Raw genomic sequence first — 12,481 nt, 5'->3', positions numbered from 1 at the left:
GATTAAAATTTTTGCCTTACTCTGTCTGCTATTCCTTGAATGCGAAATCTTTTAATCCCCTTTAAAGCCATAGAAACGTCATGAAGTAATCACACTTCTTTGGAAGACAAGAGACAACTCATTTCTCGTTGTTTCTGTGGTTTATGGTCATGTTCTCTGAGCCATACTGTAGTGTGGTAAATGTGGGGGTAGGGGGGGGGGGGGGAAGTGGAAGCTTGAGTATATAAAAAGCAGTTAAAACATTTTTTTTTAATAGAACAAGAGTTGGGCATCGTAGGGCAAATTCATTTAAATAACCGTGACAACATTTTTCAAACATTTAACGGAAGAAATTGACAGTCATGTCAACGACTAGCCTCTGTTCCTGATGCAAACAACAAAATCATTAGCTGACTGCACTGAGTAGTGCTTTAATTGAAATAAAACGCTACCTTCATGGGTAATTTTTGATAGCACTCGAAGCTTCTTGAAAATAGAAACTGCATTCCTCTCCAGATCATTGCTCCATCGCTTAACAATTTCACTTTCCTTTTTTATGACATAGAACCACCACGACCATGACAGCGACAGCTCCAATCAGGATGCCTGAAAGCACACCTTTATTGACCCCTGTGAAAATGAAAATTTTAATTTTCAATCAGCGAGAGAATAATACTTGAGCGCACGTAGATATGGGATTTCTCTTCGAGCGTTTAACTCAATAGCTCACGAGAGAAATGTATCGTTGACGAGTGAGAAGTATCGTTGAAACGATCTAAAATGCGTCGAAATTCTACAAAAGCAGGAAAGTTCCGTTTCTGTAATACTGTACATTATTATCTAATTGAAACTTATTCTCATATCTCGTTCTATCCTCGGTTGTCTTTTGTGCACTTTCAGATTTCAGGGATCCAAGAAAGGTTGAATTCCGATATCTTTGTCTATGTACCCACCTCCTCCTCAATCTGTTCATAATGGGCAACGCCGGACAGAATAATTTATTGAAAACCGTGTTTGCAAATGGTGATAGTAAAATACTTCAATCATGTCCTAGTTAGAATCTATTTCTTTTGATTCCAGTCTATACAATACAGACTCATGTAGCCAGTGGAGCAGTTAACAGAGGTTTCAATAAAACTTGATACAATTGATTCGATGCTTCTCATCTGGATTATAAACTATTGAAAAATTCTTGTAGCTTTGTCGTGCTCGGGAGTCAACCAATTTAAAGAGAATAAATGCATTTTCGGAGAACAGTGATGTTTCTGTAAAGGCTGCTAAGTGGTAGCCAGCACAATAACAAGCAGTTAAATCTACCCACTACTTGGCTGCTAATAAAACCTCTGCAGTATACACTTATGTAGTTTAGTTGTCTTTGAACAATTCACATGTGCTTGTTAACACCAAAGAGGTACCCGTCAGGTCAGAAACTTTTTCCTTTTTCTTCTTAATGCAGGCAAGCTATTTCAAAAATGGGGCGGGGGTGTGGGTAGGGGGCATTTCTTTCTGATTTGCTCAAAAAAAAGGTAAACCGAGTTTTAGTTGTTCTACAGTAAAATCGTACTGTCTATTTACATCCTGTCTTGTTAAGTCTTGACATCTGTGTTATTTTCTGGTCCAATTTCTGAGTGTGATATCTGGAATGGAGGGTTGTTGTGTAAATCTTCACTCATTTCACTCAAGCTGCCATGTCAAAGTTCTTGTGTTGTCCCATCCTTCATCTCTTAGTTAGAGTCACTATAGATAGCAGACTTAAGAAGCTGCTCATTGAGGATTGAAACATTTCAATTACTAAACTGCTAGTCCACTTCAGGTCATATAGTTACCTGGCGATCTTCTGTCGGTGTCTTTTGGCATGATCTATCTTAATAATTCCAACAAATCACATGTTGTTTGTTGTGGATGGCATCTCACAAACTTCTTATCGATTAATGAATATTGCTCACCAAATTCTATGAATGAATAGGGTCTCTTTGCTCTTTGAACATCTTGAATTTGAAATGTTATTACAAACTCACTCTGAAGCTTCTCAAGAAACAAAAAACCAAAACAGCGGGATAGGAAACAAACTCCAACAGCCTTCACAAAGTTAAAACATGGAAAGAAACAACATAAACCAAAAACTTCCATTTACAACTCAATAGACTCATACTGCTTCCAGGCTACCTCCCTCATCCCCATCTAAAAGATGGAAGCATTGTACTGAACCTGTTCACCCATAAGAGTGAGTAGCATCTAATTTCTCTTTACAATATCTCCCCTGAATTACAGAATAATGTCATGAGAATCAAGGAAATAATCACTAACTAAATGAGCTCTTGATTGCAAAACAATTTCTCCTTATCAGCACCTCGGGAAATATTTTGAGAACAGTATGGAAAATATACATTGTGATCTTAGGATGTAAAGGCTTAATTTAGTTCCACACTGTTACTCTGAAGCTGGGTACTGTACATAAATAGTCAGGTAGAGGCAACCTAATGTAAAGACTACCATAAACTAGCAAGCAATCTGACTTAAACATAGTTTCTATACTGACAATGTTTTCAGGAGTGCCTCTGTCATATTTTTAGGTAAAAAAAAGGGCAGAAAAAGAGTGATTTTGGGGAAAAATTTTACCTTACACTCATGTGCCACAAAATTTAGTTTGGCAAATGAAAATAGAACGTAGTTGGTCTATAAAATTATTAGGGATAAGACGAACACTGACTATTCAACTGGTTTTGCACATGTAATTATTCTGATAATGAGCAATTGATCATACAACTCACAATTTTCCTCGTCTTAAGTTTGGCGACATGTTCTCGTCTGATCTACGTGTCTTCATCTCGCCTGGTAGCGGCAATCCATTTCGATCTCAATAAATCATTCGAAGGAAAGTGAAAGAAAGATAAATTATCACCAATTTTATTTCGTTTGTCGTTACTACAGAAATGAACGCAGCAATGATAATGGGCTATGCTTGCTTGAAATCTTCATTCAAAACACTTTAATGTAACACAACCCTATACCTTGTGCCCGTCCAGCCTCGATTTGGTGCCTCACGCAATCCAAGATGGGGCTGCGTGATAAAGAGCTTATCATTTTGCATTTTATTTTCGTCAAACAACTGCGGTATGGCTTCCTCGTGAACATCACGTGGGCAAAGTCCGGAGTCCTGTTGACTTAGTGCTGGGCTCGTTTAAGTTTACTTCCTTGTTTGACGCTTAGTTGTGTTCACAACTGTGAATTGTTGTCCTATAGTGTATACCAAAGATGATTTCGGCAAAGGTTTCCTTTGTGGTAATTCTGCTAGTGTGGTTCTCTGTCTCTTCTAATTGTCAATGTCCAGCGCGAGACTGTGATGTCACGTCTTGGACATTCTGGAGTCGGTGCACTTCAGACCAATGTGGGCAGTTGGGAGCTCAAAGTCGATCAAGAATGATAGTAACAAGGCCTACTTGTGGTGGAAGAGAATGCCCTGACAACCTTTTCGAAACTCGTCAGTGCTATGGGGGAAATCCAGTTGACTGTGAACTGAGCCAAATGGCAAGTTGGAGCTCTTGCACAACTCCTTGTGGCGCATCGGGAACGCAATCTAGCTCTCGTCACCGAGTTCTTACTGAGAAGTGTGGCGGTACATGTTCGTCTTCTCTCTCAAGAACAAGATCCTGCTTACAGACCAGTTGTTTCAATGGGGGAAGTGTACAAAATGGAGCATGTCGCTGTCGAGATGGGTTTACGGGAAATTGTTGCCAAGGTAACTTGCTAAGGAGAAAAGAAAAGCTCCTCTATAAACACACACAAGCACGTCTTAATTTTGGAAGCTTATTTTGAACAGAAAATTTAAGGACCAATTTTTTACTTTGATATGCGTATCTCGAAAAATATTTTGGACCCAAAATGGAGAACAGAGACGGTCAAAACAGAACAATGTTTAAGACATATCAATCGGGAACAACTCGGCCATCTTTGCTTGAATCTGTACTATAATATCAAGGCTTCTGAGCTTTCTCTCCATCGAAACGTTTGAGTGCACTCCCACAGATATGTACCACCGTGATGATCAGTTCGATTCTTATGCACACACGAGTAGCACTTGGGTAAAGATTGGTGACTTTCATGTAGACTTCACCATCTCCGAATGTTGTGAGATTAAAAAGTTCTCTTTTGAGTGAAGAACCGAGCTTTCAAAAGAGAGTGACGGTATCTGTTAAAATGAATCGTGTACTTGCGTTACAAAATTTCGACGTTTATTTTCATTACTTGTTTTCATTACGAATGTCACTGTAGTAAATGATGAGATTTGCTGACGGAAAGTGTGCTTCATTAACTTTTCCATTTCTGAGAAACAATAAGTTATTTTAACTGGAAAGTGTGTCTTTCTTGGAAAGGATGCTTCATGTGTGCATAACTGGCTAGAGGTTCCACGTGATAAAACAAACGAATAAACCATGCATTCCAAAGGAAAAGTACCCAGTAAGGTTATATTAACAAATCGATTTCCTAACGAGTTGGAGATAACACAACAATGAGTTTATTTTTCTGTTTACATTAGAGGGAAACATTTGAAATTGCAAAATGTAAGACCCAGTTTGTAAAAACCCTGAGAAAATGTAGGCTTTGTTGGACGTACTGCATAGCACACAAACGACATAAACTTAATCGCATTGATTGATACGACTCAGACACTGCTGAAGGTTTTTCTTTCTCATTGCTAATAATATCTTTTTTGGTTTGACCTCACTTCAGCAGTAGAAGTAAAATAAACAGAGACTGTTTATGATTAAAAAAGCGCCAAAACACTCTTTTTGTAACCACTACTCATTTCACTCGATGGCAAATGTTTTCCATCCCGTTGCACCATTGCGCGCTGTCGGAACATTTTGACTAGTGAGCAGAGAGTATTCGATTCGAAGGAGACATATTGCGTGCAAATTAAGATACTTATTTCAACGCTGATAAAATTTTGAGGGTCACATTAAAAAATCCGGGGCAATTCCTTAATGATGAGTTAGAGTTTTGGCTACATTTTCATTATAGAGGTGCTACTGGTATGGCTCGTTGTGATTTCTAACTGTGTTCTTTGGCAAAGACGCCGCCGTTTTCGGTCCTTGAGTATGAAAGCGAGACTGCGATACCGGCCTTGAAAAAATGCGCCAACGCGTGCAGTTTTCAAAACGTGCTTCCAAGAAGTGTCGATGGCAAACTGTCTTTGGCATTTTTGAGGAGACTTCTCGTTTTCGTTTAATTTATTTCACTAAATGGTCTTGTAACTCATTGGTAAAGAGATTTCGATTAATGTGGAATAGTGAAGTCTATAGTCAGACTGTGAAGTAAACCACGACCTTAGGACATCATAACTCGGAAAGGGCTAAAAGAAATTTGGTTTTCTATTTGTGGTATTTCGGTTACCAATCTTATCTCTTTCACTCAAAGGAAGCAGAAGAGTTATATTTGGCTGTATTTCCAAATAATTCCTCTCAATAATAGCTGCGTAACGTTCCCTGCTGACTGACCGTCGATACACGCGACCACGTTTGTCATCCTATCCGCAAGACGACTACTGCACAGATTAATGACGGACCTTTTTCAGGCGAACGGAGGCAAGCACGAAGCGAAAACGGGAGGCGAGACACGTGAGAAGGGAGCAACCCGAAAAAAAACGCACCTCCCCTCGCTCACGCCTCGCGTTTGCCTCCGTTCACCTGGAAAATGAAAAAAATAGTAGGCCTGTTCTGCAGGCTATGGCATTGAATTATCGTAAAAAAAGTTTCCAACCTTGTCTTGAGCGGAAATGTTACTTGTTTCCTTTCTCGTGGCGTCGTGCAGCGAATAGGATTTTATTACATATATAATAACGATCATGCTCCTTTCAATGGATAACATCTTTGCTTATATCTCTGCCTCTTGTAGTTTACGGAAATTATTTGAAAAACCGGCATGCACGAGGCCTTCCAAGCGGGTTTTGATGTCGCCTTGTCACTCGTTTATCAACACTCCTTTCGCCTATTTGGTTAGGGAGATACTATCATACATACACAATTTGATTTAAGTCGAACTCGTTATAAGATTTATCTCTCTAACTTTGATGATGACATCCGCTCAGAGGTTGTTGAAACGTCAGTCATTACCACCGACAACAGTCCTTCTCAGGAGCACCCTCGCCCGGACCATAAGACTACACGATGGCATGCTAACCCCGGATTCAAACCATTTACTTCTTGTGTAATAACTAAAATAATTTAGCACACCTTTGGTAAACCCTTTTTTTTTTATTTTTTTTTTTACAAAAAGTACTGTAGAGCACCCTTGTTTTCACACCATGTTTTCTTCTAATTGCAGCTTTTTTTAATGTCATTTGTAGAGGAAATATGTAATGGCCCTTCGCCAGCAGTTGACTGTCAACTTAGTTCCTGGTCAGAGTGGAGCCATTGTACGACAGATTGTGGTGTAGGAGGATTACAGACTAGAACTCGTCAGCGGACAATTTACGAAAGGTGCGGAGGTTCATGTTCTGGAGGGTCAGACTTAAAGATGGAACGATCCTGCCCTCGCAAGACTTGCTTTAATGGAGGAAGCTTAATGGGTGGAGCGTGTAGTTGCAAGGAGGATATACTGGTTATTGCTGAGAGAAAAGTAATTATAGACAAAAAAAGGCATAATTATGTTGAAATTAAAAGAAGCATGCTTCCTATAAAAGCTTAGAATGATAGAAACTGTCACAGGGGCTGCCTAGTAATCCTTGCATTTATGATGATAAAGATAAGGTGGTGAAAGCCAAAAAAAAAAATGTAACACTGAATTTAACTTTTTTACTAAGTGGATCTTAATAAGGTAGGTGTGACGGTCAAAACACACCTGTAACTTACTTCATGCATTAAAAAATGAGAGAGTTGGGTACAATGAAACGTGTTTGCGATATGTGTTAGCGAATTCTGTGTAATTTATTCAACAACTGCAAGTTTTCAGTCTTGCTTACCTACGTGAGCATTTCAAAGAAAATTCTACAAAGTTTTTTTTAAATCTTACCTTATTGCTTGAAGCGCAGAATTGGGTCACTAATCATTCAAATGACTTCCTTGGTGATCTTGGTGAATTCATGGCATATCATGTTTCTTCTCCTTTACAGATGCAGATGAAGATGAAGAAACAGACACAGGCTCATTCTCAGTCACCCTTGGTGTGTCGCTGTCTGGTGGTTTTAGCCTCCTCTTCTTTTGCATGTGCGGTTATTGTTGTTATCGTTGTTTTTGTAAGAACTGAGCCCGGGCCTTTATTTCTCCGACGAAATAAGTAATGAAATGCCACCAAAGACTAAACCAAAATGCAACCGCACTTTAGTGGTAAGCTGGTTAGGGATCTCGATCGGATAATTGTTCGAGTTCGCACGAGGCGTTAATTTATTTTCGCCTTAAATCAGTTTAAACCACATAACCTTTTGAGCTGCTTTTTATTGTCGAAGCGTAGCTTTCACGTGGTACTCCGTAATATTTTTCTTTTAGGATGCTTTGCTCTAAGTTCCAAACCCGTACTTTAATTTATACATATGCTTGTAGTCTGAAAATGGTGTCACTTTCGAATATACCATCTTAGTATTAACCCTACGTATACAAAGAAAGTGCTTTAGGAATGTGCTTAGGCCTAAAGAGGTTTCATATGAATTCACAATGCTCAATGAGCTCAGTGATAAAAGGCTAGTTAAGAGTTGTTTTATGTTTGTTGGGGGATTGTATTTTTCAGTTATCAGTTAATCGAATGATCTCGAGAGCAATTGGGATCAAACAAACACGAGTAAACTAGGCAAAGATTAAAAAGTATGATATAAGCGTGGTCATAGTCGAGTGCTTACCTTTACCAAATTGTGTGAGAATTAATTTGATTTCTTTTTATACAAAATGAATTTCATTTCAACTTTTCAGCCCTCAGTTTCAAGTTGTTTTTGCGCCCAATGACAACTTTATAATTTGTTCGGAATTAATTTGCGTTCTCTCAGCCATTGAGCTTGCTGCAATTTCCACAAGTACATCATTAATGTAATTAACAAATATACAAAATAAAATTTCTTACTCAAACAACACCGCGGTCGTTCAAAAGAACAGTCTTTTCACTTACAAGATCATGACCAATTCAAATCTAGTGCAAGTCTTTGTCTGAAGATGCAGGGCATTTTCCTTATTATCACAAGTTTAAATGAAAAAAAAAATTAATTAGGTAAGAGTAATTTCAAGTGACCAGACCAAGTCGTATCCATATTTGTTCTGGTCTAAGAGCAGTCTTCCCCACCTCGCCTCGTGACCTCATTTTACGTCGCTCTGCTGCTGTTCCCATGCTACTTCCAAAAAGCTATTTTCAATGTTGCATTGATACTCCTGGTTTACCCGGCAAATTGTAAAAATCCCCAACTTCTGACTGTGACTGAAAGTGAACAATAGTAAACGGCTCGATCCTTCGCTCGGGTCTGCAAACAATCCAACCGTGGATAATGTATGCAATACAAAACAATACAGAGAGTAAAATAAATCCTCCACAAGTTGTGCCAACAATAACCCCAAGATGATTCAATCTAGATGCATCTGTAAAAGACAATTTTACGGAAGAAAAATCAAAAGAAATCGAAGGCGACGCTGTAAATAGAGAGTAACTGATAAAAAGAAATACCTGATAATTTTGAGAAAGCTTTGGTCATGTATATGTAAGTGGATAACAGTGTTTTCTGATATTACACTTTGGAACTGTCTTGAGGCAATTATGACGTAAATGTAGAAGCCCAAAAAAACATTTGTAAGCGTTCAATACGTCAGAGAAGGTATAAAAATACTCAGTCATCCCTTAGCGATTGCTGCTTGCCGGCAAAGGCAGGGAGAAGATACAGAGAACTATTCTGATGTGTTTCGGGTTTTTAAAACAGATTTGGAGAGCTGCGTTTATTATAACTTTGAGTCAGTGCATGATCACCGAAGCTTAAGGCGGTAGTAAAGGGGGTAAGTTTCTAAAGAAGCTGTAGTGCTATGTCGGTAGGAGAGTACAACAGGGTAATTTATTATTATCAACCGAGTTGATAACGTAAATTGGCCACCGTAAAGAGTTTAAACCCGACTTTTCGAGCGTTAGTCATTCGTAAGAGTGTAAGGGCTAACGTTCGAACCGTCACTTTTAAAACTCTTTACGCTGGCCAATTAACGTTATCAACCCAGTTGATAATATTAAATTACCCTTTTAAGTCAGTAATGGACTGGAATTAGATTATAGTACTTTGTGTGGTTTAGAAATCGCTCCTTTGTAATTCAATTATCTCATCAAGTACAGTTAAATAACTGCAGTTTGTTCCTTAAGATAATTTTGAACAACCATATTCTTTTATCGGTTAAACTACACCGTGACTGCAATATATAGAAATCTTGAACTTTTCGACATACTTACTTTTAATCTATCATTTGTCCTTTCTAAAACCCGATTCACACCAATGTCAAGTCTCGACACAATATTTACCAACGTCGTAAATTTCACTGCACCCAGACTTCCTAGGCTATTTTGGTGACTCCCGTGGAAATTTCCATGATAAACAAAATTTCTTCATTTTTTTTATATCTGATTATATGATGCATGGGGGAGGGGGGTTGGGTTATTTTCAACTGGAAAATGAAACGAAAAGCAGCTCGACAAACAAGAGTTTGAAAAAGTTCATGTCGCTGGGATGACTAAGGAAAAGCTTCTAAAGGGGACAGATGTTGAATATAGTTTTCGGGAAGTTAGAGCCAGATGACCTAGATTTCGCGAGGTGTAACTGCCTTTACTATAATAAAGAGTGAAGGAAATAACAAGAATGAAAGGATTAACTTAACAAAGTTGAAAGAACAATTCCCTAAAGAATCACGAGCTTAATACAACCAGGACACGAAATTTACATATTAAGCGAGAATAATTAAGAAACAAACCAATTAATATTTCAACCAAAGCAGAGAATAACAAGCAAAATAATATTAGCGTCCATGAATAACATGCCTGGAAAAAAAATAGAGCACCATCTCTTCCTCAAAAAAACCCAAAACAAAGCAAAAAAAAAGAAGACCGTCAGATGGACAGACAAAAAAGGAGCTTCCTTTTGATGGCCGAATAGTTTGTGTTGCGTAATCAGCTGTGTAGTTTAAAGTGCTCGTGAAATAAACCTTATACTCCTCAGGCTAGTTGTTACTCAAATGAAACAATCAATAGCAAAGAACCAGTATAATTTCATACGGTAATTCAGGATAATCAAAGAATTCGGTTAATGTAAATTGGCCACTGTAAAGAGTTTCAAAGCCGACGTTTTGAGAATTAGCCCTTTCGTCAGGGTGAAAGGCGAAACGTCAGCTTTGAAAACTTTGAAACTCTTTACGGTGGCCAATTTACGATATCAACTTCTTGATATTGCTAAATTACCCTGTTATACTCTCCCACCGACGCAGCACCAAAGTTATAGAAACCCACTCCTTTTATAACTTCATATGATCTGCCTAAGAGTGTGAAATTGAATTTGCTACTTTTACTTTCTACAAACGATTGCTTTATACTGAATCTCTTCTTACCATGATGCTCACAGCAAGATCCGGAGTAACCTTCTTTACAGAAACATTTACCATCCTTCAAACTCCCTCCGTTCAAGCAGCTAATCTGTGGGCAGGATCGTGCTATTGAGAAGTTAGATGCACATGTACCACCACATTGCTCAGAGATTTTCTTATGACGCGAGCGAGTCTGTGTCCCTGATGCGCCACACGCTGTGTTGCAAGTACTCCAATCCGACCAAGCACTTAGTTTGCAACTAACTGGCGCAATTCCGTTGCAATGTCGTGCTTCGTGGAGGTCAGGACACTGTGCTCCTCCACAATTTTTGGAGGATACCACCGTCCTTGATCGATTTTGGGTCCCTTGTTGTCCGCATTTGTCAGCACTACACCTACTCCAAAGTGACCAAAGACTCACTTGACAGTTAATCGGTGTACTGCCGTTACATTGCTTTGTCTCGTGTAGATTAGGACACTGTGCTCCTCCACAACCTGGTGAGGAGACCACTGTTCTTGATCGACTCTCAGACCCTTGTTGACCACACTGGTTTGTACTGCACGGATTCCATGAAGACCAACGGCTGACCTGGCAATTTCGTGGAGTGCATGATCTACGACGCCTTCGAGACTGGGCTTCAAAAGATGGTGCGAAGGCGAGCGTGGCAACTAGTATCGCCACAGCTGTAATTTTCATCGTGATCATACTTCCGAAATCTTACAGAAACTGGATCAAGACAGCGATTTCATCTAGGAGATACACATCGAACGCCCTATAAAAAAATCTTGACTGGCTCGATCCCGGTTAAGCGCAACATGGCAATTTGCAATTGAAATCATATTGATGGGAAAAAGCCAACATGTTTATGTATTGTCGTTATTTATATCATTAATGCCGGTGTTAAAGACCCATTTTTGACCAGTATTCATTGCGCACGGCGTTGGCTATCGGCGGCCATCAGCTCAAAGTTGATTATATTTTATTCCACAAGCTTCGGTGAAACAATGCAACCTCGCTCTCGTGAAAACCATGACAAAAACAGAGACACACAATACGTAGTAGCCAATACTGGGTCTGTAAAATTTATGAATGGTACCCTTTACGTGCTCTGGTTTTCGTTGTTTTGTCGTCGAGACAAAGTTTGGTGGAACCCGCCATAATTTTAAATTATTTTATGTAGTCATCGTTGGAAAAGATAATTTGTTCGTCAGAGCTACGGGCTAACCCTCGTCACGTCGCCTTTAAAAACTCTCTTCGATGGTCAGTTTACACAAGGAAATCAGTCATTAAAACAAAAGTATCTCGCTTATAAGAGGATTTTATAATAAAATCCCCTGATGTGTGAGTAATCACGAAACACACTTGTAAGAATGAAACTGTAATCCCTGTTTTTTCCCTGTCTCAATATATATCGCGTTCTACTTTTACGTATCGAGCACTGTACTTCGGAAAAATCGAAACACAGACTTCCTCTATATATATATGTATATATTTATGTCCATAATAATGGACACAAATTTATTTTCACAATATTATTGCAACAGTATAAGCAGTTACCTATTATAACTATTATAAAAATGGTCCATCAAGTGAGAGGCAGCACCATTAGCGATTGATGAAAAGGAAAATAAGCGCCTCGCGAAAACTAACCAGCTTGTAAAGAAGGGCGGCTGGAACAACTCTTGAAAATGTTTGCTTGGCCAGGAGATTATAACATAACTATTCCAACTGAAGTGAAAGGTTCTACTTCAATATAAGGTAAGAATAAAAGACACTAAGTGCAAGGTAAAATATTTAACGCTTAAAAGAAAAAGCCAGTCAGGTCATTCGCTGAATATATCATACTCGCAAGGTAAGTTTTGAAGAGATAAACAGTGATACAGACACTTTTTTTTCACTCCTTTCAAATGAATTAGATTTTAATTTCTGCACATGTGTTTGTTTTAAGTAGGAATTATGCCACTAGTGGTTTGGTTCT

General features: G+C 38.7%; 2 protein-coding genes across 2 annotated transcripts; one reads left to right on the top strand and one right to left on the bottom strand.

The window, feature by feature from the left end:
• Positions 1-3,091: 3,091 nt before the first annotated feature.
• Positions 3,092-7,478, top strand: LOC131776176 (spondin-1). The gene is made up of 4 exons (XM_066172863.1): positions 3,092-3,718; positions 6,326-6,597; positions 7,091-7,141; positions 7,464-7,478. The coding sequence occupies exons 1-4, from the start codon at positions 3,235-3,237 to the stop codon at positions 7,476-7,478; spliced, it is 822 nt and encodes a 273-aa protein (XP_066028960.1). The 5' UTR covers positions 3,092-3,234.
• Positions 7,479-10,371: 2,893 nt separating this feature from the next.
• LOC136283664 (spondin-1-like) lies at positions 10,372-11,199 on the bottom strand. Its single transcript, XM_066172862.1, has one exon. It carries the CDS (start codon positions 11,197-11,199, stop codon positions 10,372-10,374), a length of 828 nt encoding a protein of 275 aa, XP_066028959.1.
• Between the last annotated feature and the right edge of the window lie 1,282 nt (positions 11,200-12,481).

This window comes from Pocillopora verrucosa, chromosome 10 (assembly GCF_036669915.1).
Source record: "Pocillopora verrucosa isolate sample1 chromosome 10, ASM3666991v2, whole genome shotgun sequence".
Classification (NCBI taxonomy): Eukaryota; Metazoa; Cnidaria; class Anthozoa; order Scleractinia; family Pocilloporidae; genus Pocillopora; species Pocillopora verrucosa.
This window is presented reverse-complemented; position numbering and strand designations above follow the sequence as displayed.

Bases quoted from the DNA above. Each gene is read 5' to 3' on its own strand.
- LOC131776176 (XM_066172863.1), top strand. From the start codon at position 3,235: ATGATTTCGGCAAAGGTTTCCTTTGTGGTAATTCTGCTAGTGTGGTTC. The intron at 3,719-6,325 runs GTAACTTGCTAA...TGTCATTTGTAG, and splicing joins TACGGGAAATTGTTGCCAAG to AGGAAATATGTAATGGCCCT. The intron at 6,598-7,090 runs GTAATTATAGAC...TCTCCTTTACAG, and splicing joins TGGTTATTGCTGAGAGAAAA to ATGCAGATGAAGATGAAGAA.
- LOC136283664 (XM_066172862.1), bottom strand. From the start codon at position 11,199: ATGAAAATTACAGCTGTGGCGATACTAGTTGCCACGCTCGCCTTCGCA.